This window comes from Zootoca vivipara, chromosome 12 (assembly GCF_965207765.1).
Source record: "Zootoca vivipara chromosome 12, rZooViv2.hap1.1, whole genome shotgun sequence".
Taxonomy (NCBI): domain Eukaryota; kingdom Metazoa; phylum Chordata; class Lepidosauria; order Squamata; family Lacertidae; genus Zootoca; species Zootoca vivipara.
In genome coordinates, this window is record NC_142595.1 from 29,765,890 (window position 1) to 29,791,880 (window position 25,991).

The 25,991-nt window shown below is 41.5% G+C and overlaps 3 protein-coding genes across 3 annotated transcripts; 2 read left to right on the plus strand and 1 right to left on the minus strand.

The window, feature by feature from the left end:
• Positions 1-7,798: 7,798 nt before the first annotated feature.
• LOC118078467 (olfactory receptor 14A16-like) lies at positions 7,799-8,839 on the plus strand. Its single transcript, XM_035102345.3, has one exon. The coding sequence runs from the start codon at positions 7,799-7,801 to the stop codon at positions 8,837-8,839; it is 1,041 nt and encodes a 346-aa protein (XP_034958236.3).
• A 5,677-nt stretch (positions 8,840-14,516) lies between these two features.
• On the plus strand, positions 14,517-15,494 carry LOC118079104 (olfactory receptor 14A16-like). The gene has a single exon (XM_035103138.3). It carries the CDS (start codon positions 14,523-14,525, stop codon positions 15,492-15,494), a length of 972 nt encoding a protein of 323 aa, XP_034959029.3. The 5' UTR covers positions 14,517-14,522.
• A 7,403-nt stretch (positions 15,495-22,897) lies between these two features.
• On the minus strand, positions 22,898-23,851 carry LOC118078470 (olfactory receptor 14A16-like). The gene has a single exon (XM_035102348.3). It carries the CDS (start codon positions 23,849-23,851, stop codon positions 22,898-22,900), a length of 954 nt encoding a protein of 317 aa, XP_034958239.3.
• Positions 23,852-25,991: the final 2,140 nt, after the last annotated feature.

A 25,991-nucleotide genomic window follows, 5' to 3' on the forward strand; every position in this document is an offset into this window, starting at 1 on the left:
AGGGCACTCCTGGAACAGAGCATAATTTCAAGTTAAATCTTCCTGATAGATTCAGATATTCAAACTCAACATCTGCTCTGTTTCACATGGTCATCTTGCATTCCTACAGCTCAGATGTATTTTCCCCCCTTTCCTTGTCAGATCCCAAGGCATGTTGATAATAATTTACGTATGTATGTTGAAGTTTTTACCCCATTGTTCACTTGCATGGTTGTCAAAGTGGCCTACAGTAGGCTGAATTTATCTCAGCAGCTCTTAATCCAGTGGTTTATGGATAGTAACAAGTTCCTGTTTCCCATCTGCTATGTCACTCCACATCATGCAAACAGCAATTTTAACAGAGTATTCGGGTTTTCAATGCACTGATACCACCCAGAGGAATTGATTTATGGGGTGCCTGAATTTCACAGATTTACTGGAATGTCACATGCACACATATCTAAATTAACATCTCAGCAAATAGTACATGCATCTTGGAGGCAGGCAGAAACACAAACACTGCCTTGTCATAGGGAAGTTTCAGAACACATGGGAAATACCGTAATACAAGCAGAAATATGTTGCCATCTAAAGGAAGCTCAGGAGAAAACAGAAAGGAGACACACCTCCTCACCGGACAGTGCAGATTTTTACTGTACATCACTACTGAAATAAGAAGAGAACAGGGACCAGAAGTATTCACCTTTCCCTTAGAAACAAATGGAAGTGTGATGGAATAGCAGCACAGATAAATGTGATTGAGTGGCAAGGCCCCAAACCAGCCCCATATTAAAATAATTCACACAGACACAGAATTTTAGTTTAAGGTTATTGGGCAAAATTTTTGGCCACAACTTTATTGAATTACAGGAAAGGTGAGTTGTATTGGCTTAGGCATTGGTGTAGTCTATATCCGACTCCTGCCCCCTTTGCAGGTAGTCAATTAAGGGTTAACCACCCATGAGGGAGCCACATCGGGTGACCCCACCTGCAGTTCTCCTTGGTGTTCCCAGAGGCCTAGCATGGCCCTAGCCCTTCAAGTGGACTACGGACAGGATCCAGGCCCTGGATTCCTTTAACGGAATACCCCTGATCAAATGGAGGGGGAGGCGATGGCTGACCTCCCCTCCCCAAAAATGAATGAGGCAATGCCTAACCGCCAAACTTTACAAAGTTGAGAAAATTGCCAAGAGGTAGGCGAACACCAAGTGGCCAGTGCCAATTTGTCAAATGGAAAAAAAAATTCCTACCCGGCCCCTGCCCCAAGACAGGCAACCAACCAAAGTCCAAAGCAAGGCCATATAAAGACAGGGAGGGTGGGTGGGTGTCCGGCAGTGTGAAGCAGGTGCTCAGCACACGTCGTGCTGCCGCTTTTAATCTCCCCACGACCATCCCACTCAAAATGTATTGGTTAAATAAGCCTGGGGTGATGGAGGCTTTTACTCTGCCCATGCCAGGGTGGCGGTGAAACTGGGCTGAGGTCCTGACCGCAACCAGGACCATTCTAAAGATGATCCCACCTGGACAGATCTTGAGTCAGCAACAGTCAGAGTTTGTTTAAACACCAACCCATCTGGAAGAACTGGTGAGTTAAAAATACAGAACTGTAGGAACTACTGTAGCTAAACATGAATAACCAATTTGATTCCTTGATGGGAAATCTAAAATCTTAGGAGGGGTAGTAAGATAGTTGCTAGGGCAATGAATCAAATGCCTGTTATAAGTGGAAATAATCTATCTGTGAAGAAGTTTGAAGAAAAGTGCTGACTGGGGATTTAAAGTTCAGTGTAAAGAGTGTCTGTCTGAAACTACATATTGTGCCTTACATGAATAAGCATGAATAAAATGAAGTGTTGTGCCTTTGAAGAGTAACCATTAAATTGAGGGTCTGCTTTCAAGATTTGATAGAGGCCATCCCATTTATGATAGTATGTGAATGCAGAACCTTTGCAAAAACTTGTCATGCTTTGGGACTTATTGAAAGATGGCACACAATAAGGCAAACAAAATACTTCATATTGAACCGAGGTATCCTTATGTCTTTTTAGGAACAGGCAAGGTGACCAATGTATTTAAAAGGAAAATACCATTAGAAATCTTGAGCTAGCTCATGTTTATGCACATGTAATGCACTTTAGGGTACTACTGCTTCTGCAGATTGCCATTTCATATTAAATCTGCCTCCAAGGTGCACCACAAGACATGCTAGTGCCTTGTGGCAGTCAGTTGGTAGTTCACTACTCCTCATCTAGTGTAATTTATCAGCAGAGGAAGTGGGGCCACAGCAGAGTCTTCACAAATTTCCTGCTCCCATCAGAACAGCTTCTTTCAGAGTCCCCAGTTAATGGAAAAAACTCTTCTCCCACACAGTTCAAAGTACCAAAGTGTTTATTGTCTCCAGACACAAGAGATTCCTAAACACTACTATATGTACAGTTCTTCTGGATTTTGAAGTAAAGATACATACGTAAAGAGATCTGCTAACACTATCACCATGCTAGCTAACACTGCTTTGTAAAACCTACAACCTATTCTCCTTTCTCTCACAGATTCAGACCCTGACACCCAAGCAGGACAGCAACAGGACTTGCACAGCAAATCCATAATGAAAGCAAAGCCCTAGAGATTATTATACATTTGTCTATGTGTAGACATGTTTCCTGAACCAATGGCTCAGTAAGTCATAAGTCATACACTCGGCCTCGTTGGTGTTGCCGTGGTAACAAAGTGCACCTGGTACCCTTATCTCAGAACTTTCAGACATGGGGTATTTATACCTTAAGACAGGAGCCCAAGCAGGGTCACAAATAGAAACAGAGATGCTGAATATAAAACAATTCACACTTTTCTATATGGGAGACCAATATTACCAGAGCAGATCACAAACCCTTAGTCACCATTGCAAGCAAGGGCCTCAAGAATACTTCAGGTATTTCTGCCCCCCTCCAAGTAAAATCTATCATATTTCATTAGAGTTTCCACCTGGTTGAAATTTAGTGGTGGCTCATGCATTGCCCAGAGCTTTTAGCACAGTGGAGATAAGCAGTGAGACTGACTGTAAGGTGGTAAGTGTCAACTGATAGTTTAAAAATGGCCAGTCTCGGGCACAAGAGCTAGGACACAATATACAAATGGAAAAATGGGGGGGGAATATGGAAAGTGAATTTAAAATTTACTTATTATATAACTTTGAAAGAGAATTATATGAAAATGATGTATCGTTGGTATATGACTCTTTTTAAACTTGCTAAAATGTATCGAACAAGTTCCAATAAGTGCTGGAAGTGTAAAGAGAAAGAAGGTATGTTTTATCCCATGTGGTGGAATTGCAAAGTAATTAAAAACTACTGGGAAATGATTTATAATTGTATGAAAAAGATGTTTAAGACAACTTTTGTTAAAACAAAAACAGGACAGGACTTGCCAAAAGAGCTGAAAAAGCTATTCAAGTATGCTACAACAGCGGCTAGGATTTTACTAGCCCCAAATTGGAAAGATGACAAGATACCAACGAAAGAAGAACGGCAAGCAAAATTTATGGAATATGCTGAAATTGCAAAACGTACGGGAAGACTTAGAGACAATGACAAGAGAGAGTTTTAAAAAGTTTGGGAACAGTTTATGATTTCCTTAAAGAGCTATTGTAAAGAAATGGATTCGCTAGCAGGGTTTGAGTAAATACGTACAATTCATAATACAAAAGCTAAAGCTAAGGAGCAAAAAATTGAAAAACAACAAAGTGTAAGATATGATTTGAATTGATAAGGTATAAAAATGATGAGAATAACAAGGTAAGAAGAAGTAGCAAATATTTAGAGAACCAGAAGGGGAAGTTGAGGGAAGTCAGGGGGCAGGGGGCAGGGGGAGAATTGGATTCATTTTTTTTCTTGTTTATGATCAAAGAATCATAGAATTATAGAGTTGGAAGAGACCACAAGGGCCATCCAGTCCAACCCCCTGCCAAGCAGGAAACACCATCAAAGCATTCTTGACATATGCTTGTCAAGCCTCTGCTTAAAGACCTCCAAAGAAGGAGACTCCACCACACTCCTTGGTAGCGAATTCCACTGCCAAACAGCTCTTACTGTCAGGAAGTTCTTCCTAATGTTTAGGTGGAATCTTCTTTCCTGTAGTTTGAATCCATTGCTCCATGTCCGCTTCTCTGGAGCAGCAGAAAACAACCTTTCTCCCTCCTCTATATGACATCCTTTTATATTTTTGAACATGGCTATCATATCACCCCTTAACCTTCTCTTCTCCAGGTTAAACATACCCAGCTCCCTAAGCCGTTCCTCATAAGGCATCGTTTCCAGGCCTTTGACCATTTTGGTTGCCCTCTTCTGGACACGTTCCAGATTGTCTGTATCCTTTTTGAACTGTGGTGCCCAGAACTGGACACAGTACTCCAGGTGAGGTCTGACCAGAGCAGAATACGGTGGTACTATTACTTCCCTTGATCTAGATGCTATACTCCTATTGATGCAGCCCAGAATTGCATTGGCTTTTTTAGCTGCTGCATGCCCTTTGGAAGTTAGCGCCTCTGGCCCTAGCTGTTCCCCTATGGGAAATTTCACTGCATGCCACTGGAATAGTGGGCTCGATGAAAGCAAAATAAAAATTATAAAGGATTTGCTGAAAAAAGCTTTTGACTCAAAACAGATCTTTATTTGGCATTACAAAATGACTGGACCATGTAACTAGAAAAAGGAAGAACCCCTGCTGAGCTCTTGTTTAATAGAAAACTTAGGACCAGACTACAATGTGCCGAACACCTGCACTCTGACTTTACACAAGGTGTTCAGTCTCAGATACAAAAGAGACTGAGACAAAAATGTGTGATGGCACAGGGTTATGAGCACAAATCCCACCACAAGCAAAGGTGACGGTCAAAAGGCATGATGGTATCATATGGACACGTAGAGCTCTTAACAAACAGTAACTCCCAGATCATATCAAATACAGACCTCAGATTGTCAAGTATTCAAATGCAAGAGAATGCATCTACCGTATTTTTCACTCCATAAGACAAACTTTTCCCACCTAAAAAGGTGCGTAGGCCCACTCGCAAGAGCAGGCATGGTAGCCGCCGCCACTTGCAAGAGCAGGGGTTAGCCGTGGTTGCCCCTGCGAGAGCCGGCGGTGGGATCAGAGTCCCAATAGGGCTCCTTTCGGGGCGCTGATCCTGCCGCCGCCACTCGCAAGTTGCCCCTGTGAGAGCCGGCGGCGGGATCAGCTCCTTTGGGGCGCTGATCCCACCGCCGCTTCTCGCAAGAGCAGGCTTGGTAGGTACCCTTCCCCCCCTCTCTCACCCCTTCCTTCCTTCCTTCCTTCCTTCCTTCCTTCCTTCCTTCCTTCCTTCCTTCCTTCCTGTGACTGTCCTCGAGGTCTGCTTGCTTTACAGCGAGGCGAGAGGAGGGACAGACGGGAGCCCCTCTGCCCCTCCTCCCAGCTCACTGTAAAGCAAGCAAAGGGAGAGCCGCTTGCACACTCTGCGTGGCTCTCGCTAGAAAAGAATCCCCCCCCTTGTTTTCCTCCTCTAAAAAATTAGGTGCGTCTTATGGGCAGGTGCATCTTATGGAGCGAAAAATATGGCATTTCAGATATCATAAAAGGGAGGGCATAATAGCAGAAGTAGGAGGAACACAGAAGGAGAGAGAGATACTGAGCTGGTCATATCTCACACAAGTATTTTGAATATTATATAATGAGCTGTTTTGAAACAGGATGGTTTGAAACAGGAAGATATGTAAATACATATCTTCAATATTTGTGTTAGACCCATGGGGCATTTTTTTTTAAAAAAGAAAATGCTATGGTTGTTTTGTATGGGACTCCTGAGTCGAAGAATCCAGGAAAACAATTGTTAATTTGTTTGGGGCTCTTGAGACCAAACTCCCAAGAACATAAATATAATAATAGTACTAATTTTTCACCGCATAGTAAAATCATCATTCTGCAAGTATATAAAAACATTTTCACTGTCTCAGAAGAAAAAGAGGGAGAGATTTTTCTTTAAAAAGAAAAAAAGATCCATGAGTGGCTAGAAGAATACAGAACATCTTAAAGTGATGAAGAAATCGCATTTTGAAATCTATTTTTTATTAAGAAAAAAGTAAGATATTTATATTTTTATAACATTGGTTATACCTGGATAGCTTTCAGAGAGCAAAATGCAAACAATGTTACCATAGTATATTGTGCAGAATGGGAAATCATGCTTGTTTTAAGTTTCTCCTGAAATGTGACATAGACTGCGCATAGAAAAACCAGTGACATGGTTTCCATGACAAGCTAAGGCAAATTTCTTGCTGCTATAGTCACATACATGAATAAATTTCTATACAATTAGGGTAGTTCTGCCCCTATAATTACCAGAAGAAAAAGGACTACTTAGCAGTAGTTTATTTTAGGATAATGGTGCATTATCAACATGGAGCTGAAAGCTAAGTTTTCCTTCAGATGAAGATTTATTATTACACTATGTTGTTATCTTCTTCTTTCTTATTTATAATTTTTATTGATTTTATAACAAAATAAAGAAAAGAAAACATAACAAAAAGAAAAAAAATGATCTCCATTATCCAATTCTAATTCTTAACATTATGGACTTCCCCACATCCCCCTTCTTGAGTTCATCTTGATAACTAAATTTGCAGTATTCATATATCTTAATTTTACATCGCAATTTATCACTTAATCCTAATCTTAAACATTTATCCTTACTAATCATAAGCATTTGTCATCTTTTAATTCCCATTCCTATATTACATCATTCTCTTAACTTTTATACAATTCAAAGCCATTATTCGCTACCCAAAAATATCCATAAATCCTTTTCTATATATCTTCTTCTATAATCCCATTTTTAGCCTAATTCAACCCCCCTTCCCTTGGAATTGGGTCTCCAGAGATTTCAGCTAGCTCCTTAAAACTTTCCAGGTTCAGACCGTCTTTATCCACTCCATGATCATTTAAACAATATTCTACCTTCACCCCACTCCCACTCTGTCCCACTCCAATCAATAGCTGCCAAGTTTTCAATTTTCTCGCGAGGAAGCCTATTCAGCATAAGGAAAAATCCCTGTAAAAAAGGGATAACTTGGCAGCTATGCTCCAATCCTTGCTCTGTCCTCACCCCCTGCCGCTTTCCCATCTCCTTATCTTCTTTCTCCCTTTCCTTCTGTCCCCCACGTACATCCTTCCCCCCCTCTCTCACTGGGGTGACAACCTTTCTAATTTTCCCTTTTTTTGGGGACTTTTGAATCGAAAACAACTCCTGTTCCCCCCCTCCCACCAGTGGAACAGTGGTCTCTCTCTCTCTCTCTTGTTCTTCTTCTTCTTCCTTTTCTTCATGATCGCCATATTTTCCAAGGTTCAAAATTACAGATTCACTGTTCGTTTCTGATGGTTCAGCAGTCTTCTCCTCTAAAATCGATATTTTCCTGTTAGGGGTGGGCATCCCATCCTTCAAGCACATCTCCTCTTACATTTCCGAGATTTTTCCCAAGATTAAGTCCCAAAGAATATTTTCCTCTTCGGAATCCAGAAACTTCTCCATGATTTTGCTATTGTGCTCCTTTTCCGTAGCTACGACAGAGCCAGAAACAGTATTGTTGCTGTCTTAATTTTTTTTATTTTCCAAGCTTAAAGGATAAAGATCCATCCAAACTGGTTTCAACATCTATTTCTTTAATCATCCTCTTAATTATTATCTTCTTTCTTTGGAATCTATATCCCACAAAAACCACATCCAAAGCAGTATTGGATAACAAAAAATGTTTATCAGTAGAGGACTTAAACCTATGCTTTTCTTCTAGTGATGAATGCAACGATTGGCAATGAATCCTCTGTCTCTGAATTTCTACTCCTGGAGTTTTCACCTGTACGGGAACTGCAGATTCTACACTTCTCTCTCTTCCTGGTATTGTACCTGGCAATTGTATTTGGGAATCTTCTCATCATCTCTGCTGTAGCCTTTGACCACCACCTTCACACTCCCATGTACTTCTTTCTGATGAACTTGGCCATACAGGACATAGGGGCTGTTTCAGTCACCATCCCCAAATCCATGGCCAATTCTTTCATGAATACCAGACACATATCTTATGCTGGATGCGTTGCTCAAGTTTTTTTCTTTTTCTTTTTCTTATCATGTGATATTGCCCTTCTTACAATCATGGCATATGATCGCTATGCTGCCATCTGCAATCCCTTACAATATGAAATGGTGATGAACAGGGCAGCCTGCAAACAAATGGTTGCTGGTGTGTGGGTTGCTGGAATTTTCAATGCAGTCATGCACACTAGTGCAACTTTTGCAACCCCTTTCTGCTCAAACACTGTCAATCAGTTTTTCTGTGAGATCCCACAGTTACTTAAACTTTCCTGCTCTAATTTATACCTTACAGAAATTGGAGTCTTGCTGGTGAGCATAACATTTGTGTTTGGTTGTTTTGTCTTCATCATTGTCACTTATGTACACATCTTTACTGTGGTTCTGAAAGTTCCTTCTCTTCAGGGAAGGAAAAAGGCTTTCTCTACTTGCATACCTCACCTTGTTGTCTTCTCCCTATTTTGTGTTACAGGATGTTTTGCTTACCTTAGGCCTCCCTCAAAAACTCCATCTAATGGGGACTTTGCAATAACTGTGATGTATACCATTGTACCACCCATGTTCAACCCAATAATTTACAGCATAAGAAATAAAGAGATTAAAAATGCTGTATCAAAGCTCTTGGGTGTGAAGCACCCTTCTATGAATATCTTTTCCAGGTTTTTTTTTTCTGAAAAGGTTACATTTCCCTTGGTAGGTCTAAGCATAGGGAACTGTGGAGATATCACAACCAGTTACAGCTTCTAGATAAATTTTCATATGCAGACTCAAAATCTGCCAGGTGTCACAATGACATCTTGTGTTCCTCCACCTTAAATGTACTATTAATAATTTTGCATCTTTGATCACACGGCCTATAAATCATACATTTAGAGAGGGACTGTTTTTCATTTAGTGCATGCCTACCCTTTCTCTTGTCCCACTGCTTTCATCTGGCAATCAGCTTTTCTGTGGATTGTAATTTCTTTCTATTTGAAGCCAAAGAGTGGGTTTTCCTGGGGAAAGGAGCAGAGAAAGAAGAAAACAACCACTCACATCCTTGGTTTCTAGCCATGGGAGTAGTAAAATTCTGGATGAACCCTTCTTTAGGAATCCCTTAGGCAAAGGTAAAAACCCTAGAACTTCATCACTCTGATACCTAAACCACAAAAGTTCATACAATCATTATACAGCAGAGTTCATGGAAAGTAATGAAGTTGTATTAAAGGAGACACTCTTGCAGGACCCAAAACAATGAAGGCACAAATGCTTATAAAATACAGAGCATACTGGGACAGGGAAATTCAAGAAAGGAGCCAGAGAAATTTTATGCTGGCCTCAAGTGAATGAGGGTATAGATAAGAAGGTTAGAGGCTACCATATAAGTCAGATATATCATGCAGGATGACATTAAGAATCTATGGATATTGAACAAGCAACAGTAGGATTTGGGTCCAAGCTGGGAATAGATTTGTTTACATGCTGGGGATGGGACTACTTGCTAGTCAGAGATTCTTACTCAAATTTGCTATGAAATACATTTACTGATTCACACTTCTGTGAATGAAATGGTTAATCTGAGCCCTGAAGTCAAGTTAGCAGGCTCCCAGCTGCTATTGCCCCTTCCCTCTTCTTTCTCTATGTGCTGTTTCCTGGAACAGGCTCAAGCTGCAGCACAGCTCCCAGCTGTAAAAGAAATCAAGAGACCTAAAACTATCCAAAAAAGGATTTTACAGTACAATGGTACCTTGGTTTAAGAACAATTTGGTTTAGAAACTCCGCAAAACAGGAAACAAGTGTCCTGGTTTGAGAACTTTACCTTGGTCTAAGAATGGAATCTTAACGGTGGAAGGGCACCAGCGGTGGGAGGCCTCATTAGGGAAAGGACGTCTCAGTTTAAGAATGGTTTCTGTTTAAGAACAAACGTCCGGAACGGATTAAGTTCGTAAACCAAGGTACTACTGTATACATCTTTGCTAACCAAAATATTGCATGTTCCTTTTTGCAAGGAAATGAAGCTATTTTCTTTCCGAGACAATTTTCGAGAACACTTTTACTTCTTTAATTTTTGTACTGCCGATGGATAAAGACTTGCTTGTTGTAAGGTTTGAAACTTTGTGAGTAAATATCTTCACATATTTGCCAAGCTAAGTGTCTATGATTTCTTCTAGCTGAAGTATTTTCACAGGGAATCCAGCCATGTTTTAATGTGCTTGGAGAAATTGTAGAGAGTGATTTGCAAATTGTATTATTGAGCTAGATCGGATCCTATAGTTTGCATTGCCTGCATTGTATGAATTCTGACTGTATAGGCTGTAGCCCTGGGATGTCTTGCGTAAAATGCTTTTTCCTTTGCCTCTCTCTGTGTGCCAAAGGGTAATGTAAACAAAACAGGATGCCCAGCTAAGGTATCAAGACCAAATGATTGCCTTGTCTGATGCTAGCAGTCTGGTGCAAAGAGCAGCAAGATAGTCAAGGCTGTTGAGCCAGCATGTGTTTAGAGTCTACACCCAGAGATATGAATTCAACAGTAATTGACAATATGCATAGACAATGTGAAGGGGGGGGGGGGAAGAGATGCGCAAATCACCATTGTTCCCTATAGTCCTGTTTATGTTACCATTGCCTAAGCCAGCATATGTTTACGCACAGAACATGTACTAGTGACCCCCTTGCGTGCGTGAACCCCTTGCGTGCGCACAGTTACAGGGAGGGGGAAAGAGCCCAAAAGAAGGGTATAAGAGAGCTTTGCAATTTGTGTTGCTTTACTCATGTCGTGGAACTAGCCACCTTGAGTCTCTTATTAATAAGAAATAAAATTCTTTCTCTGGAAGAACTCAACCCCGGTGTCATTTTGACTATCTTTTGTCCTTGCCTGGGTGCAACTAAGGACTCTTATCAGCAAATAAGGCTACAAAATAAGCATTGTGCTAACTCAACCAAAAGTATCCTGAAATAGTTACACTTGAGGAAAACAATTGAGAGCTATCTTTTCACATGTACTTAAGAAGTATAGTATGATTTTTTTTTCCCCATGTTACTTCTTGTCTCCGAAGGTTCCAGTCTAGTGGCCTGGCAGAAAGTGCAATGAAAATTATAAATTATTTGCTGGAAAAAAGGGCCTTGGACTCAAAACGGATCCTTATTTGGCATTACAAAATTACAGGGCCACATAGTTAGAACACAGGGAAGCTCCCCTGATAAGCTCTTGTTTCATAGAAAACTCAGGACTAGGATACCATGTGTGTTATCAAAAATTAGTCCGAGGAGGTCCGGTTGAAACAAGAAGGTTCCAGAAAGTCTTACCGTATATGGCATTGCATGGACAGGCGGAGTCCCCCAACCCCCCCCCCGGTGACCCGCTGAGTGGGATAAAGACGCATAACAACGTGCTATGGGATTAAAATTGGCCACAACTTTATTAAGATTCAGATGTAGGGAGACCTTGGCTCAGGCATTGGGCGTTATCCCTCCCAGTCCCCCGCCAGGGTTCTGGAAGGCTTCGGGGTTATCTACATGTATAGGGGTTGGGGCTGGGGCTGGAGAACATATGTTCAAGCAGCGAGAGCCCGCCACCTGTTCGCCGCCGCTGGAAGGGGGAAGTGATGACGCCTTTTGCCATGGTCAAGGCTTCACCCAATACCCCGCTCTTGTTGCCGCAAAGGGGGTGAGGTCTCCGCGTCACACCCCTCCCTCTAGGAAAATTGCCAAAGAATTCCGCCCAAGGCCTGACACCGCCAAAGTTGTGACGAATTGCTACGGGAAAGGCGAAACCTGCCAATGCAGGAAAATTCCTTTCCGACCCTTCAAGAGCGACCCTGACGTAGCAGCGCCTGTGAACCTGTAGAGAAAAGGTTAACCTGCAAAAGAACATGAATGAAGGGTGTGGAGGGTGGGAGAAGCTCTGGAACCGACTGGTGCTTGGAGGTAAGATTCAAATTCTCTTGTGTGAGCCGGAGAGTCCCTCCCCTTACCTGGCCATCCCCTGGCACCACCTCCCCAGGCAGGATTGGACGCTGGGCTTGGGTAGGCGGAGACCCCTGGCATCCTACCTGGGAAGGTGATGCCACCCCAAACTACCAGGGAGTCACCCTCTGGGAGCAGGGGGCTGCGTGCGTCCATGCAAAAGTCGCCCCCCATTCATTTGTGGAGTGGTCATTAACATTACCATTTTTAAGAATATCACATCGTATGTTCTTTAGAAACAGCAATGTAAGCAAAGATTAATATCGGTGGTTTATTCTAGTTTGAGTATTTTCATGAGCAATGTTTGTTTAAAGGTGGAAGTTTACATACTTTGATGGATTTGTGTTAGACTCCTGGGACCAAGGCTTAACAAACACTACTGATGCTTTTTGTGGGACTCCTGAGTCCAAGCAACAAAGGAACACAATTGGTGATTTGTTTGAGGCTCTTGAGACCAAACTCCCAGGAACATAACTATATCAATAGTAATAAATTTCCACCCCAAGGTAAAATCTCCATTCTGCAAAGGTATAGAAAGATTTTAACTTTCACAGAAGAAAATGAGCAGGTGATTTATTTATTTATTTGAAAAAAAGGTCCATGAGTGGCTAGAAGAATACAGAACATGTCAAAGTGATGAAGAAATTGCACCTGGAAATCTATTTTCTATAAAGGGAAAGAGTAAGATGCTTATTTTTTTAATAACTTTAGTGATACCTGGGTAGTTTTCGGAGACTTAAATGCAGACAATACTGCTATCGTATATTGTGTAGAATGAGAAATCCTGCTTGTTATGTGGTCTCTCCTGAAACCTATATAGACTGCACATAGAATACCCATTGACCTGGTTTCCATGACAAGCTAAATCAAATCTTAACTTAATGAGACTGCACAAATGTGCCACCTCCTAGATTACAGTAGCTTTCCTCCTCCGTAGTCTTTTTTACTGTCACCTTAAGCTATATCAGGATTTGACTGAGCACATCATCCAAACCATGACTAGTGGTTAGTCTCTCTCCTCACCAGCAATGGTCTATCAACCAAGAACAAACCTTCACTGCAGCTCCTAGTGAGTGAGGAGAGAGCTTTAGCACTTTGCTAGGTTTAGCATTCTGTGATAGCAAAAAGATCTGGGAAGAAGTGAAGCAGCTGTAAGCTTCTCTCCAAGAGCCTATACATTTGTACATTCATAAGACTGAGGTCTGTGCACAGTCCACATTAAGGTTAAAAACATACAACAAAGATTAAAACAATTTAAACCTATGTGATCTCAACTAGGAAGGAGTTACAAAGCATTGGGCTCAGAATACTGAATACATGCCTCCTGGGAAGTATGAGCTATGTTTCTGAGTCATGTGGAACCACTACTCAGTCAAAGACCTCACTGATCAAACAGGGATATTAGGAATCAAGCTGTTACGGTATCCTGAACACAAGTTGTGATACAAAAAAAATTAAAAATCCTTCCAGTAGCACCTTAGAGACCAACTAGGTTTGTCATTGGTATGAGCTTTCGTGTGCATGCACACTTCTTCAGATACACTAAAACAGAAGTCACCAGACCCTTATGTATAGTCAGAGGGTGTGTGTGTGTGATGGGAATGGGTGATGGGCTGATAGGTGTGGTAAACCTGAAACCTGAAACAAGTTGTGATAGGCATTGCACTGGAAATTAACACAAAAATTGAATTTGAGTCTGCATTATATGGGCATAATATGGGCAACTGATCATCCTCCTATATTTAAGTGTATACATACCCCAGCCAGTTGGGCGGGGTATAAATAATAAATTATAATTATTATATTATTATAATTAAGTATCAAAATTGAAGTAATTACGTTTTGTAAATATGTTACGTTTTGTAAATATGTTACGTTTTGTAAATATGTAGATGATAGTGAGACGCATCTGCCCTCTGCATACAGGGCTGCCATATGCCTGGACATTACCAGGATTTCAAAGGCGGAATTGATGTCCGAGGGGAATTTCCGAAAGGTGGTGCTTTGTCTTGGATCTTAGACAAGGCAATTGAAAAAATCGTGGTTTTTTGGCTGAACAATTTTGGAGGTGTCCAGGTTTTTACTTTTTGAAATATGGCAACCCTAAGAAAGTATGGCAAGGATTGTGGTAGGACTCTGGTGTTACACCTCCAGGAGTGGCATCATTCATTTTCAAGAGATTGAGGGCAGCGCCATCTTCCAGTTTTGAAACAACAGTATTTAATTTTGAAATATTGTTGTATTATTTTTAAAGAATTAAAAACTAAATCCTCCTTTGATGAGGATTTATTATTACATTTTTTTGTTCACGTCCGTCTCTTGCCTTCTATATCTCACAAAAGCTTTTCCAAAGTATTAAATATTTCTTATCAGAAGAGGATTTAAACCAATGTTTAAATGTTTATGCCAATAAAGGTCAATAACAACAACCAATGTTGATCTTCCTGTTCTGTTTTTTCCCCCAAAGGCAGCAAGCATTATAGTAATGAATGCAAGAATAGGTAATGAATCCTCTGTCTCTGAATTTATACTCCAGGAGTTCTCAGCAATACGAGAAATGCAGATTCTACACTTCTTCCTCTTCTTGGTATTGTATCTGGCAACTGTATTTGGGAATCTTCTCATCATCTCTGCAGTAGCCTTTGACCATCGCCTTCACACTCCCATGTACTTCTTTCTGATGAACCTGGCCATACAGGACCTAGTTGCTGTTTCAGTCACTATCCCCAAATCCATAGCCAATTCTCTCATGAATACAAGACACATTTCTTATGCTGGATGTGTTGCTCAGGTCCTCTTATTTGTTTTCTTTCTATCATCTGATACCGCCCTGCTTACAGTCATGGCATATGATCGCTATGTTGCCATTTGCAATCCATTCCAATATGAAATGGTGATAAACAGGGCAGCCTGTATACAAATGGTTGCTGGTGTGTGGGTCACTGGATTTCTTAATGCAGTCATGCACACTAGTGCAACTTTTGCAACCCCTTTCTGTTCAAATATTGTCAATCAGTTTTTCTGTGAGATCCCACAGTTACTTACACTTGCCTGCTCAAGCTTATACCTAACAGAAATTGGAGTGTTGGTGGTGAGTGTAATCATGGTGACTGGCTGCTTTGTCTTCATTGTTGTCACTTATGTACACATCTTCGTTGTCGTCCTGAAAATTCCTTCTGTTCAGGGAAGGAAAAAGGCTTTCTCCACTTGCATACCCCACCTTGTTGTCTTCTCCATATTTTGTTTCACAGGATGTTTTGCTTACCTTAGGCCTCCATCTAAAACTCCATCTGATCTGGACTTTGCGTTAACTTTGATGTATACTTTTGTTCCACCCATGTTCAATCCAATAATCTACAGTATGAGAAATACAGAGATTAAAAATGCTTTATCAAAGTTGCTGGGTTTCAGGCAATCTTCTGTTAATATCTCTTTCTGGCTTATTCTGAAAAGGTGAAATCTATTGTTCTAGATCTGTGGTACTAAATGCTTAGGTTCAATAAATAATAGGATTTACAACCTGAAAATAGCCAGTCCAAATGTGTATTATGACTAGGAAGAAGTGTATTGGACTCAATGGTAACCCTCCGTATTAAAAACATGTAAAGCCGGTTAAGGGGGCACACTTCCTGGGTCATGTAGTAGAGTAATTTTTGTGTGAGGTGTCCACCTGGAGGGCATTATTCCTTAGCAGTTCAAAGCATCAAAGGGCAAAGTGTGAATAAGCGTGAAATGCTAAACTCTTTGAGGTAATCAACTTTAGGATGTCAAAGGAGAGCCCTTCTCCTGGGTTACAAAATGAGACCAGAACTTAGGTGAACTGTAAGGAAGAAGTGGGAAAGGACAACATCTTGAATATGCCTGACAAGGTAGGCTGCAGAAGACAAGGATAGCTTGTCAGGCACATAGATTAAGCTTGCATGTTATGGGTTGCTGCTGCTGTATGCTACTCCATTGAAGGCTAAAGGTTGTATATATGTATAAAATAAACCAAATATCATAAAGACATTAGAGACTCCATTGTGCCTCATTTTCTGCAAAGGAACACAGACCCTGGGTGACCGTCGTGAACCCTTTGGAGTATTGTTACCACTCATCCAGAGATTGGGGGTGGCAGACAACCTTTGTAACAGTACAGTGGTGCTTCGACTTACGAGTTTAATCTGTTCCAAAGGCTTCTTCGTAGGTCGAAAAAATTGTAAGTCGAAAAATGCCATTGGAAACATGATTTCCCATAGTAATGCATTGGAAATGGAAAAATTCGTAAGTCGAAGCAACCCTATCTAAAAAGTTGAAAAATCCCTATCTAAAACCGCCACAGTTTCCTTTCGGATGTCGAGATATTCATAAGCGTGAGGCCATTACCCCCATTCATAAGTCGAAAAATTCGGTTGTCGAGTTGTTCGTAAGTTGAGGTACCACTGTATAATAATAGGGAACTACTGAGATGTTGTGGCCAGTTACAACTTCCAGATAAATTTAGATATGCAGATTCAAAATCTATCCTGTTACATGGGCATCTTGCATCCCTCCAGCTTAGATGTACCAGTCACAATTTTGTTTGTCTGATCACATGGTATGCCTAGGTGTGCTGTTAGTTTTAGTAGATTTGTCAGGAAAGGCCACTAATCTCAACCACGTGCTATTCATTTATTTGAATGATATCACACTTAGCTTTTAAACATTTTAATGCATTAAATGCTTTGGAATCAGGGGTTGAGAAGAACTTAGCAATAATGTTGGCATATTATTATTATTATTGGGATGCGGGTGGCGCTGTGGGTTAAACCACTGAACCTAGGGTTTGCCGATCAGAAGGTTGGCAGTTCGAATCCCCGCAATGGGGTGAGCTCCCGTTGCTTGGTCCCTGCTCCTGCCAACCTAGCAGTTCGAAAGCACGTCAAAGTGCAAGTACTGTACATAAATAGGTACCGCTACAGCGGGAAGGTAAATGCCGTTTCTGTGTGCTGCTCTGGTTCACCAGAAGTGGCTTTGTCATGCTGGCCACATGACCTGGAAGCTCCCTCGGCCACTAACGCGAGATGAGTGCCACAACCCCAGAGTTGGTCACCACTGGACCTAATGGTCAGGGGGCCCTTTACCATTATTATTATTATTATTATTATTATTATTATTATTATTATTATTATTATTATTATCATCATCCTTTACCTACACAGAGCTATTATCAGAAGTAAAGGGCCAGAAAATTAACATCTTATTTAGGAACCTCAATTACATATTTGTGTTAGACTCCTGGGACCAAGTCTCAAGAAATGCAACTATTGTTTTGCGTTGAGCTCCTGAGTCCAAGCTCCCAATAACAGAATTGTTTATGTTGGGGTTCTGAGACCATACTCCAAGGAATATATATATTATAAGAATAATTTCCCACCACATAGTAAAAGCATCATTCTGCAAGAGTACACAGATATTTCCACCATCTCAGAAAGAAAAAGAGAGGGTGATCTTAATATCATCTGATATTGCTCTTCTTACAGTCATGGCATATGATCGATATGTCGCCATTTGCAATCCATTACAATACGAAATGGTGATGAATAGGACATTCTGCACCCAAATGATTGCTGGTGTGTGGGTCGCTGGCCTTCTCTATGCAGTCATGCACACTAGTGCAACGTTTGCAACTCCATTCTGCTCAAATATTGTCAACCAGTTTTTCTGTGAGGTCCCACAGTTACTTAAAATTGCATGTTCTAATTTATACCTAATTGAAATTGGAGTTTTGGTGGCGAGTACAATTCTGGTGGCTGGCTGCTTTGTCTTCATTGTCGTCACTTATGTACACATCTTCACGGCAGTTCTGAAAATTCCTTCTGTTCAGGGAAGGAAAAAGGCCTTCTCCACTTGCATTCCCCACCTTGTGGTCTTCTTCATATTTTGTTTCACAGGATGTTTTGCTTACTTCAGGCCTCCCCCTAAAACCCAATCTTTTCTGGACATTGCCTTAACTTTGATGTATACCATTATACCACCCATGTTCAATCCAATAATATACAGCATGAGAAATAAGGAGATTAAAAATGCTTTATCAAAGCTCTTGGGTTTTAAACCCTCTTCTATGAATCCCTTCTTCAGGCCTATTCTGAAAACAGGAAATATCTCACTGTGAGTAGAATCATAGAAAGCTCCTAAAATGTATCGTCCTTGTTAGTGGCAACCTGCAGATAAATTTAGACATGTAGATTCAAAATTCCGCCTGTGTTGTGATGTCTTATTGAGTTTCCCTAGCTCAGTTAAACCATTCACATTTGCTTCTCTGATCACGTAGCCCAGGGGTCCCCAGACTTACCGGCGTTTGGGCCGGTTCCCACCGCGCCGATCGCGCGGCGGGCCGGAGGACGGGGGAGCGCGCGCATGTGCGGGCCGACGAGCGGGGGAGTGCACGCCCGTGTGCATGCGCACGGCGCTTACTGGCGCGGCGGCGCGCTTCCAGGGTGGGAAAAGCGCCGAAAATCCGTTGTGCGCATGCGTATGGGCCTCCCCCGACCCGGAAGTGCACCAGAAATGACCTCTTCCGGGTCGGGAGAGGCCCATACGCATGCGCACAAAGGATTTTCGGCGCTTTTTTCCCGACCCGGAAGAGCGCTGCCGCGCTGCGTGCCATAAGAGCGGGTGACGGCGGCGGGCGGCGGGGGTCGTCGCGGGCCGGATTGGCAGGCCAATTGGGCCGCATCCGGCCCCCGGCCCGTAGTCTGGGGACCCCTGACGTAGCCTGTTGAATTGATCTTACATTAATATATTAACTGTGCCATTTATTCAACTGAACTGTGGGAAATAATTTCCTAGGCTGGACACCCACTCAAGCCAGCAGTCCTTAATCCCCTGCCAGATGGGTGGGAATAGGACATATCTCCCTCATCTTCTGTTGACCCAAAACATGGAAATGGCCATTTGAACTGAGTATTCTTTCTGACAGGTAGCATAGAAGCAAGCTTCTTGAAGCTACTGTTTCTCTGGCTAGCGAATGGGGTGAGGCTTGTCTTTCTCTTGCTGTGAGGTCCTTTCACTGAGTTGGGACAGAAGGAGGAGAACAACTATTGTTTTGACATATTGAGGGCTTGGACTGTGGAATCAAATGGAGTCATATTATGTCTCTGCTACCAGTCAGAGCACTAAGGCCCATTGGAAGTCTAAACCCCCTCCATCTAAGGATGTGCAGCATGGCAAGTGTTAGTTCAAATGCTTTTGTACATCAACCTCTGATGCTTTCATTCCTCTTCTTTCCATAATCACTTTTGTATCTTGTATGATTTTTAAATTTGTTTTGTTTTCATTGCCTTAAATAACTTATTTGGAATTAGTTATTTTGTTTTCATTTGCCCAATTCATATCCTATCCCCCGACCCTTTTGCGCTCTGAGCAATAACTTCACACTGACATGTACTTTTTGTTTAAGTGTTTGGGCAAAATTTAGGCCACAATTTTATTGATTACAGCAGTGAGTGGTATTGGCTTAGGCACTGGCAATAACTACAGTATATCTGACTCCTGCCAGCCTTGCAGGAAGTCTAAAAGGGTAAACCACCAAAAGAGGGAGCTCCGTCGATGGCGACCAACTGAAGGGTTCTCGCTGGGTCCTGGCATGGCCCTAGCCCCCAACTGGATGAAATCCAGATGCGTGGATTCCTTTACCGGAATACCTTTGTACCTGGAGGGGCAGGTGATGGCCGTACCTCCCCTCCCCTGCATCTCACTAAGCCAATACCTAACCGCCAAACCTTACAAAGTTGTGACAATTGCTAAGGGAGTAGGTGGCCAGTGCCAATCCACCAAATGGAAAAAAATCCTACCCGGCCCCTGTTCCAAAACAGGTGACCAACCAATATCTGAAGCAAGGCCAAAGCAGCAACACCAACAAATAGGGACGGGAGAGCGGGTGTTCGGCAGTGTGAAGCAAGTGCCTCAGCCACATCGCGCTGCCACCTTTAAAGCCCCCCCCCCAATTATGCCACCTGCATTGGATTGGCTCAAACCGCCTGGCGTGATTGTGGGGCCCTACTGACAAGGCCTGGGGCATGCCCCCCCACCTACAACCCAGGTGTGTGTGTGTGTGTCTCAGGGGCCTGTGTGCAACCAAGGCCCTCATTTAGGAGGATCCCATTCACATTGCCAGTCTGCTGTCTGTAACTTCAGTGTTTTGTATTCTAATGGCATGACTTTTCCAGGCATTCTTTAGAAAGGAACACACCCACCAAATTTCTGATTAGAGGGCAAAAGTTTCGCAACTTATATAGGTGACTTTAAAAGGTGGAGACCTTGTAGCGCATGCCATGCAGCAACTGTCCTGAGACCCTTACAGACTGTTCCAGAGTGCTTTATTTTTCATTTAAAGTTAAATAATTAAAATAGTTTAAATAATTACAAAGTAAATAAGATAAGAAAAATATCTAGTTATTTTCACCAGAAACAATGAGAAAGCCTGCTCAACAAAAAATAACTTTAAGAATGGAAATAATGTTCACTAGCCAAAATAATGCGAATCATAAGCCCTAATTAATCAGGCTGGGTGGGGAGATATGTATAACAGAACTGTATGTAATTTTGTTGCTTCAGCTCTTAAGTTTGACTAATGCAAATAGACAGAAAAAATGCAAGTAAATAATTTGAAAAGACTGATTTATTTTTTATTCAAACAGAAACAGGTGCGAAACAAAAATCAATTTGGTTTCATTTTAAACTCATTTTATTCATTTTCATTCAACAAATAAGACTAATTCACCTATTTTGATTTGTTCTCAAAAACAAAAGCAAACAAAACAAATGGACACCACTAGTAACGTTCTGATGTTTTTAACATAGTGATGAGCATTACTTAGGCACACTTAAGGGAAATCCTCTGGCAAGTTTTGTTGGCATGAGTAGCTTAGGATGCAGCAGATCTCTAGATCAGTAAACGGCTTCCCTGCTCAGCTGTGCTCAGCCCTTGCTATGTCTTTAATCCCAGCTGAGCCAAATACACACATGTATTTTGCTTATTCTGGGTCAGCTGGGGATCAGTTGGCTGAGATGAAGCTGCCTGAGCTAAGACTCATGTAAGTCTCAAAATGGGGTGTGATGGCAGGTCAGGACCAGAGATGGGAGAGACGCTGGATCCTAAGTCTGTTCAGCTCAGTCCTATGACCTGGAAACCAGACGTATGACTGTTTTAAAGACTTGTTTTCCTTCTGTAGGACTTACCCCCACTTCCACTTGTCCTGTGCCTAAAAGTTTAGGTCTGAGAGGTTGGCAATCTGACTTGGTCAAGGTGCCCGTTTGCGCTTCCTGCAGGGAACTGTCTCATGCACCCAAACACATCTAGACTTGGGGAATGCACTGGAAAGCAAATACTCTTACAAAAGGGTATAGTCAATCAACCAGCTTCAAGGCAACAACAAGTCTATGAGGAATAGTTAGCATTTGAGGGTGCTTTTTTGTTTTTAGTGCAGGCAAAGAAGATCTCAAAATGGAAATGATACTGGTTTACTTATAACATTCTGATTGCTATCGATAGATGAGTTCAAAATAAAATGTTTCTGTCACAAAAGTAGAACTTGGCTGCATTGAATGAGTTTCATTTGACAGGCAAGGCAACTGCTACTCTATACAAGCATAATTAACATGAAGTAAAATTGAATTAATAACCACTCAATATGGCACTACTGCTAATAACATGATCTAATCTGTTCTTCTGATTAAGTAGTCATTGCAGCTTACGAACAAATCTTTGCTTAAGAACAAAGCATTTTTTTTATTTAACATGTTTATAACTTGTAATTCCTCTAAGGATCTGCAAGTGGGGGTACAACAAATGCTTTTAAATCACAATGCACAAAATATGAAAACAAACAAAAGAAGCACATCAAAACAAAAGAAGAACTGTTTGAGAGTGGAATAGTCTCCCTTGGGAGGTTGCAGGCTCTCATTCCAGGGACGTTTTAAAGCATAGGTTGGATGGTCATCTGTCACAGATGCTTTAGCTGAGTTTCCTGCACTGCAGGGGGTTGGACTAGATGACTCTAAGGGTCCCTTCTGATGCTACAATTCTGTGATTCTACCATAGAGCATCAAATAGCAGCATGACAGCCCTTAGAAACAATCACAACACATCTCACCCCTGCTCAAAGGCCTGAATGCTGAAGTGTGTTTTTATATGGTTTATGTGTGTGGTACGGAAGTTGTACTTCTCAGGATAGAGCAGGGCTGTGCAGAATTATTAAAACAGCAGAGAGGATTATTGGCTGCTTGCTCTCCACCTTAGAACAAATCTATACCACCAGGTGCCATAGAAAAGCATAGATCCAACACACCCTGGTCACCGTTTCTTCGAGCTCCTGCCATCGGGATGGAGATATAGAATAATGCAGGCAAGAACGAGCCATCTCAAGAACAGTTTCTTCTCTCGAGCGATTTTGGCCTTAAATGGAAAGTCTGGACTTTGAAGTCATCTTATTTTACTTGTTATATTATATCATATTGCATTGTTTTAATTAGTGTTTTGTAGTAATTTTGGATTATGTGGACTATCTGAGCTTTATCTGAGTGGATGTGGTAACCAAGTAATTTCGTTGTTCCCACAAGGGGACAATGTCAAGAAATGTTATGTTATCTTAAAAATATTATCTTTATAAGCTTATTTTCTCTTATCTGCCTTTGAAAACACTACAATTTCAGAGCATGATATGCCTCAGAGGGAAGTAATCCAGAAATACAAAGCTAAACATGCAATGTAAGGCTACAATGCAATGCACACTTTCCTGGGACTAACTCCCATCCAATGTAGTAATATCCACTTCTGAGTAAACAAACGCAGGACTGGACAAAACTTATGCAAGCCATCTAGGCAACTGAAACTGTTCCCTAAAAGGAAGAATGTTTTTTTCCTAAGAATTGGGGGAAAATATTGACAAGCAGCTTCCAGAATGCCATTTTGAGCTCCCTGTTTCTTATGCTGTAGATGATCGGGTTCATTACTGGTGGCACCATGCAGTAGAACATAGAAACCAAGAGGTCAAATGCTGATGGGGACCTGGAGGTTGGTTTTAAATAAACAAAGGTGCCACTTACCAAGAACAGGGAGATAACAATAAAATGAGGCAAGCAAGTTGAGAAGACTTTTTGCTTCCCCTGACTGGATGGGATCCTCAGAACAGCTCTAAAGATCTGAACATAAGAAAAAGCTATTAGAGCAAAGTAGATGAAGGCTAAACAAGATCCAAAAGTCAGAACCCAAACTTCTTTCATATATGAGTCAAAGCAAGAGATCTTTAGCAGTTGTGGGATTTCACAGAAGAATTGATTGATAACATTAGAACAGAACTCCACAGTGAATGTAGTTCCAGTGTGCATTGCTGAATAGAAAAGTCCACTGATCCAGACACTGGTTGCCATCTGAATGCAAGCTTTCTTGTTCATGACAGTCTCATAATGCAGTGGATTGCAGATGGCAACATAGCGATCATATGCCATTATGCCAAGCAGGAGGTAGTGGGAAATCATGAAGAAAACTAGGAAGAAAACTTGACAGACACATCCAGAGTAAGAAATAGCTTGGGTCTTCATCAAGGAATTTGCAATGGACTTGGGAACTGTAACCGATATGGAGCCAAAGTCTTGGAATGACAGGTTGGCCAGAAAGAAGTACATGGGTGTATGAAGCTGGTGGCTGTAGATGATGACTGTGATGATGAGAAGGTTTTCTATCAAGGCCACCAAATACATTGTGACAAAAAGTACGTTGTGGAATATCTGCAGCTCCTGAATTTCAGAGAATCTGAGCAGAATGAATCCATTCACTCTTGACTGGTTCAACATTTTGTTGTTCAGACTTCCATTTGGCAACTGAAAAGAAAGATCCCATGCTACTTCTTTCCCTGCTCTTTGAAATGGAGTGGCGCTCTTTAGGCACCATTCTCTCTGTTCTGACAGTGGTGATGGAGAAACAAACTGTAGTAATGAGCTTTATTGATATCTCATTTTTAATTACACCCAGAAGATTAAGGTCTCGGGAGTCAAGTGCAGCCCTGTAGCCCCAAGCCAGACACATCTTTTGAGTTCTATGGTGGAGATATGTTTATAATGAGTGTTATTGGACTTGGAAGCATTGCTCTGAGGCTGACTTTGTTAATGTAATGGAACGTTGACACCCTCACCCTCACCCTCATGTGGGAGTTGATGAGGAGCAGAGGTCTTCAGTAGGGTTGTTTGTTTGTGGCCCTTGGAAGATTGATTTGAATGTTGCTATTTCAACCCCCCCCCCTTCACAAAAATCAATGCAACATGATTTACTATGTAACAGTAAATATTTCTTTTATAGAAACGTACCCACATTTTGTGCACAGTTCCTTGCTTCACTCCTCTCTTTGTCTAACAAGGTCACAAAACAAATGTTTATTTTTATTTTTATTTTTTTAAAAACTCCCCAAATAGAAATACTCATTTTTGCTTCTTTGGTTACCTGCTAAGAATTGCGAGGGGGATGAACCTTCAAGGAAACAGCTCTGCTTGTGCTCAGTATGCAATCTGGCATTTAGAAGGTTTACCAGGCTACTAGGTCTATCCTGTGGCAGAATTACTAATGTTGTGCTATGGATGTACTAAGGAGTGGTAGACTTTAGGCTCTCAGTTGTGCCCTGTGGAACTCTAAAATTTGGTGCCTCTCCCACCTCTTGTGCTCCATTCTACAACATTGCTGTGGCACTCCCTGTGGTGTGGCACCCAGTGCAAGTGAAGCAGTCACACTAAAACCACCTCTGGGCTATGGTTGCATGCTAATTCCTCTTTACTAATCGACAGAAATGTCTCTAAGTTCAGATAGGAGGGTAATGAATGTATGGAAAACAGGAAAAAAAATTGTGTGTGGCTTTGGAGACCCCCCCTTTTTGCTTGTTATTCTTCTTGGTCGGACAATGACCTGTTTCCCATTACAGACCAGCCGCCATTGGGTTTTGCCCCAAACAAATTTTCTTAAAATAATAATAAAAAGGAAACACCAATAACATGAGATGCATCTTTGACTGATTTATTTATTTATAAAATTTATGAACCATTTACTACAAAAAAATTGTCCAAGTGGTGCCCAAGTACAATTATATATAAAACACGCAGATCAAATACAAATATGCATAAGACCATATGTAATCAATATATATTAAAAGAACAAAAGAAACCCCCAATGCATTTGATACAGTGCTTACAATGAACATAATGTCCATGTTTACTTTGCCATCCTCATTTACCTGTCTACAGTGAGCTTAGAGATGACTAGCGTTACTAGCAGAAGTACAAAACATGAAGTTAACATTTTTTTTTCTTTGTGTATAAAATGGTGAAGCAATGACATATGAAAATGTATTATCTCTTGAAAAAGTACCATTTTTTTATATTCTTATAGTGATGACCTGGGTAGAATGATAGGATCATAGACTAGTTGGAAAGGACCACAGCAGTCATCCTGCCCAAGTCCCTGCAATGCAGGAATCTTTCACCCAACATGGGGCTTGAACCCACGATCCTGTGATTAAGTGTCTCAAGTTCTACTGACTGAGCTATGTGGCTCTCTTTCACAGCCTCTTCCTGCTCACTAAACCCTGTTGCCTCTTCAGCTTCTGACACATCCTCCTCCCAGTCTGCGCCTTCTTCTTCCTCTGACCATGCATCATCATCCCACCACCAATCCCCTGGCTCTGAGCCTTCCTCCCCTGGGGGTTCCTTTGTTGGTTCTCCAGCTGGTGCCTCCCACCACTGCTCTGCATCTAGCCAGTCCATGGCAGCATACTTCACATAATTAGAATACCTGTCTGTCTGCACTGTGTTTTATTTTTCTGTTGGAAACCGCCCAGAGTGGCTGGGTAAACCCAGCCAGATGGGCGGGGTATAAATAAATTATTATTATTATTATTATTATTATTATTCAGGGCCAAGATCCCAGTGGTCTTTCGTACCCTGGCTGACA

What these genes read in the sequence shown, in the direction of transcription:
- LOC118078467 (XM_035102345.3), top strand. Translation starts at nt 7,799, where the DNA reads ATGAATGCAACGATTGGCAATGAATCCTCTGTCTCTGAATTTCTACTC.
- LOC118079104 (XM_035103138.3), top strand. Translation starts at nt 14,523, where the DNA reads ATGAATGCAAGAATAGGTAATGAATCCTCTGTCTCTGAATTTATACTC.
- LOC118078470 (XM_035102348.3), bottom strand. Translation starts at nt 23,851, where the DNA reads ATGTTGAACCAGTCAAGAGTGAATGGATTCATTCTGCTCAGATTCTCT.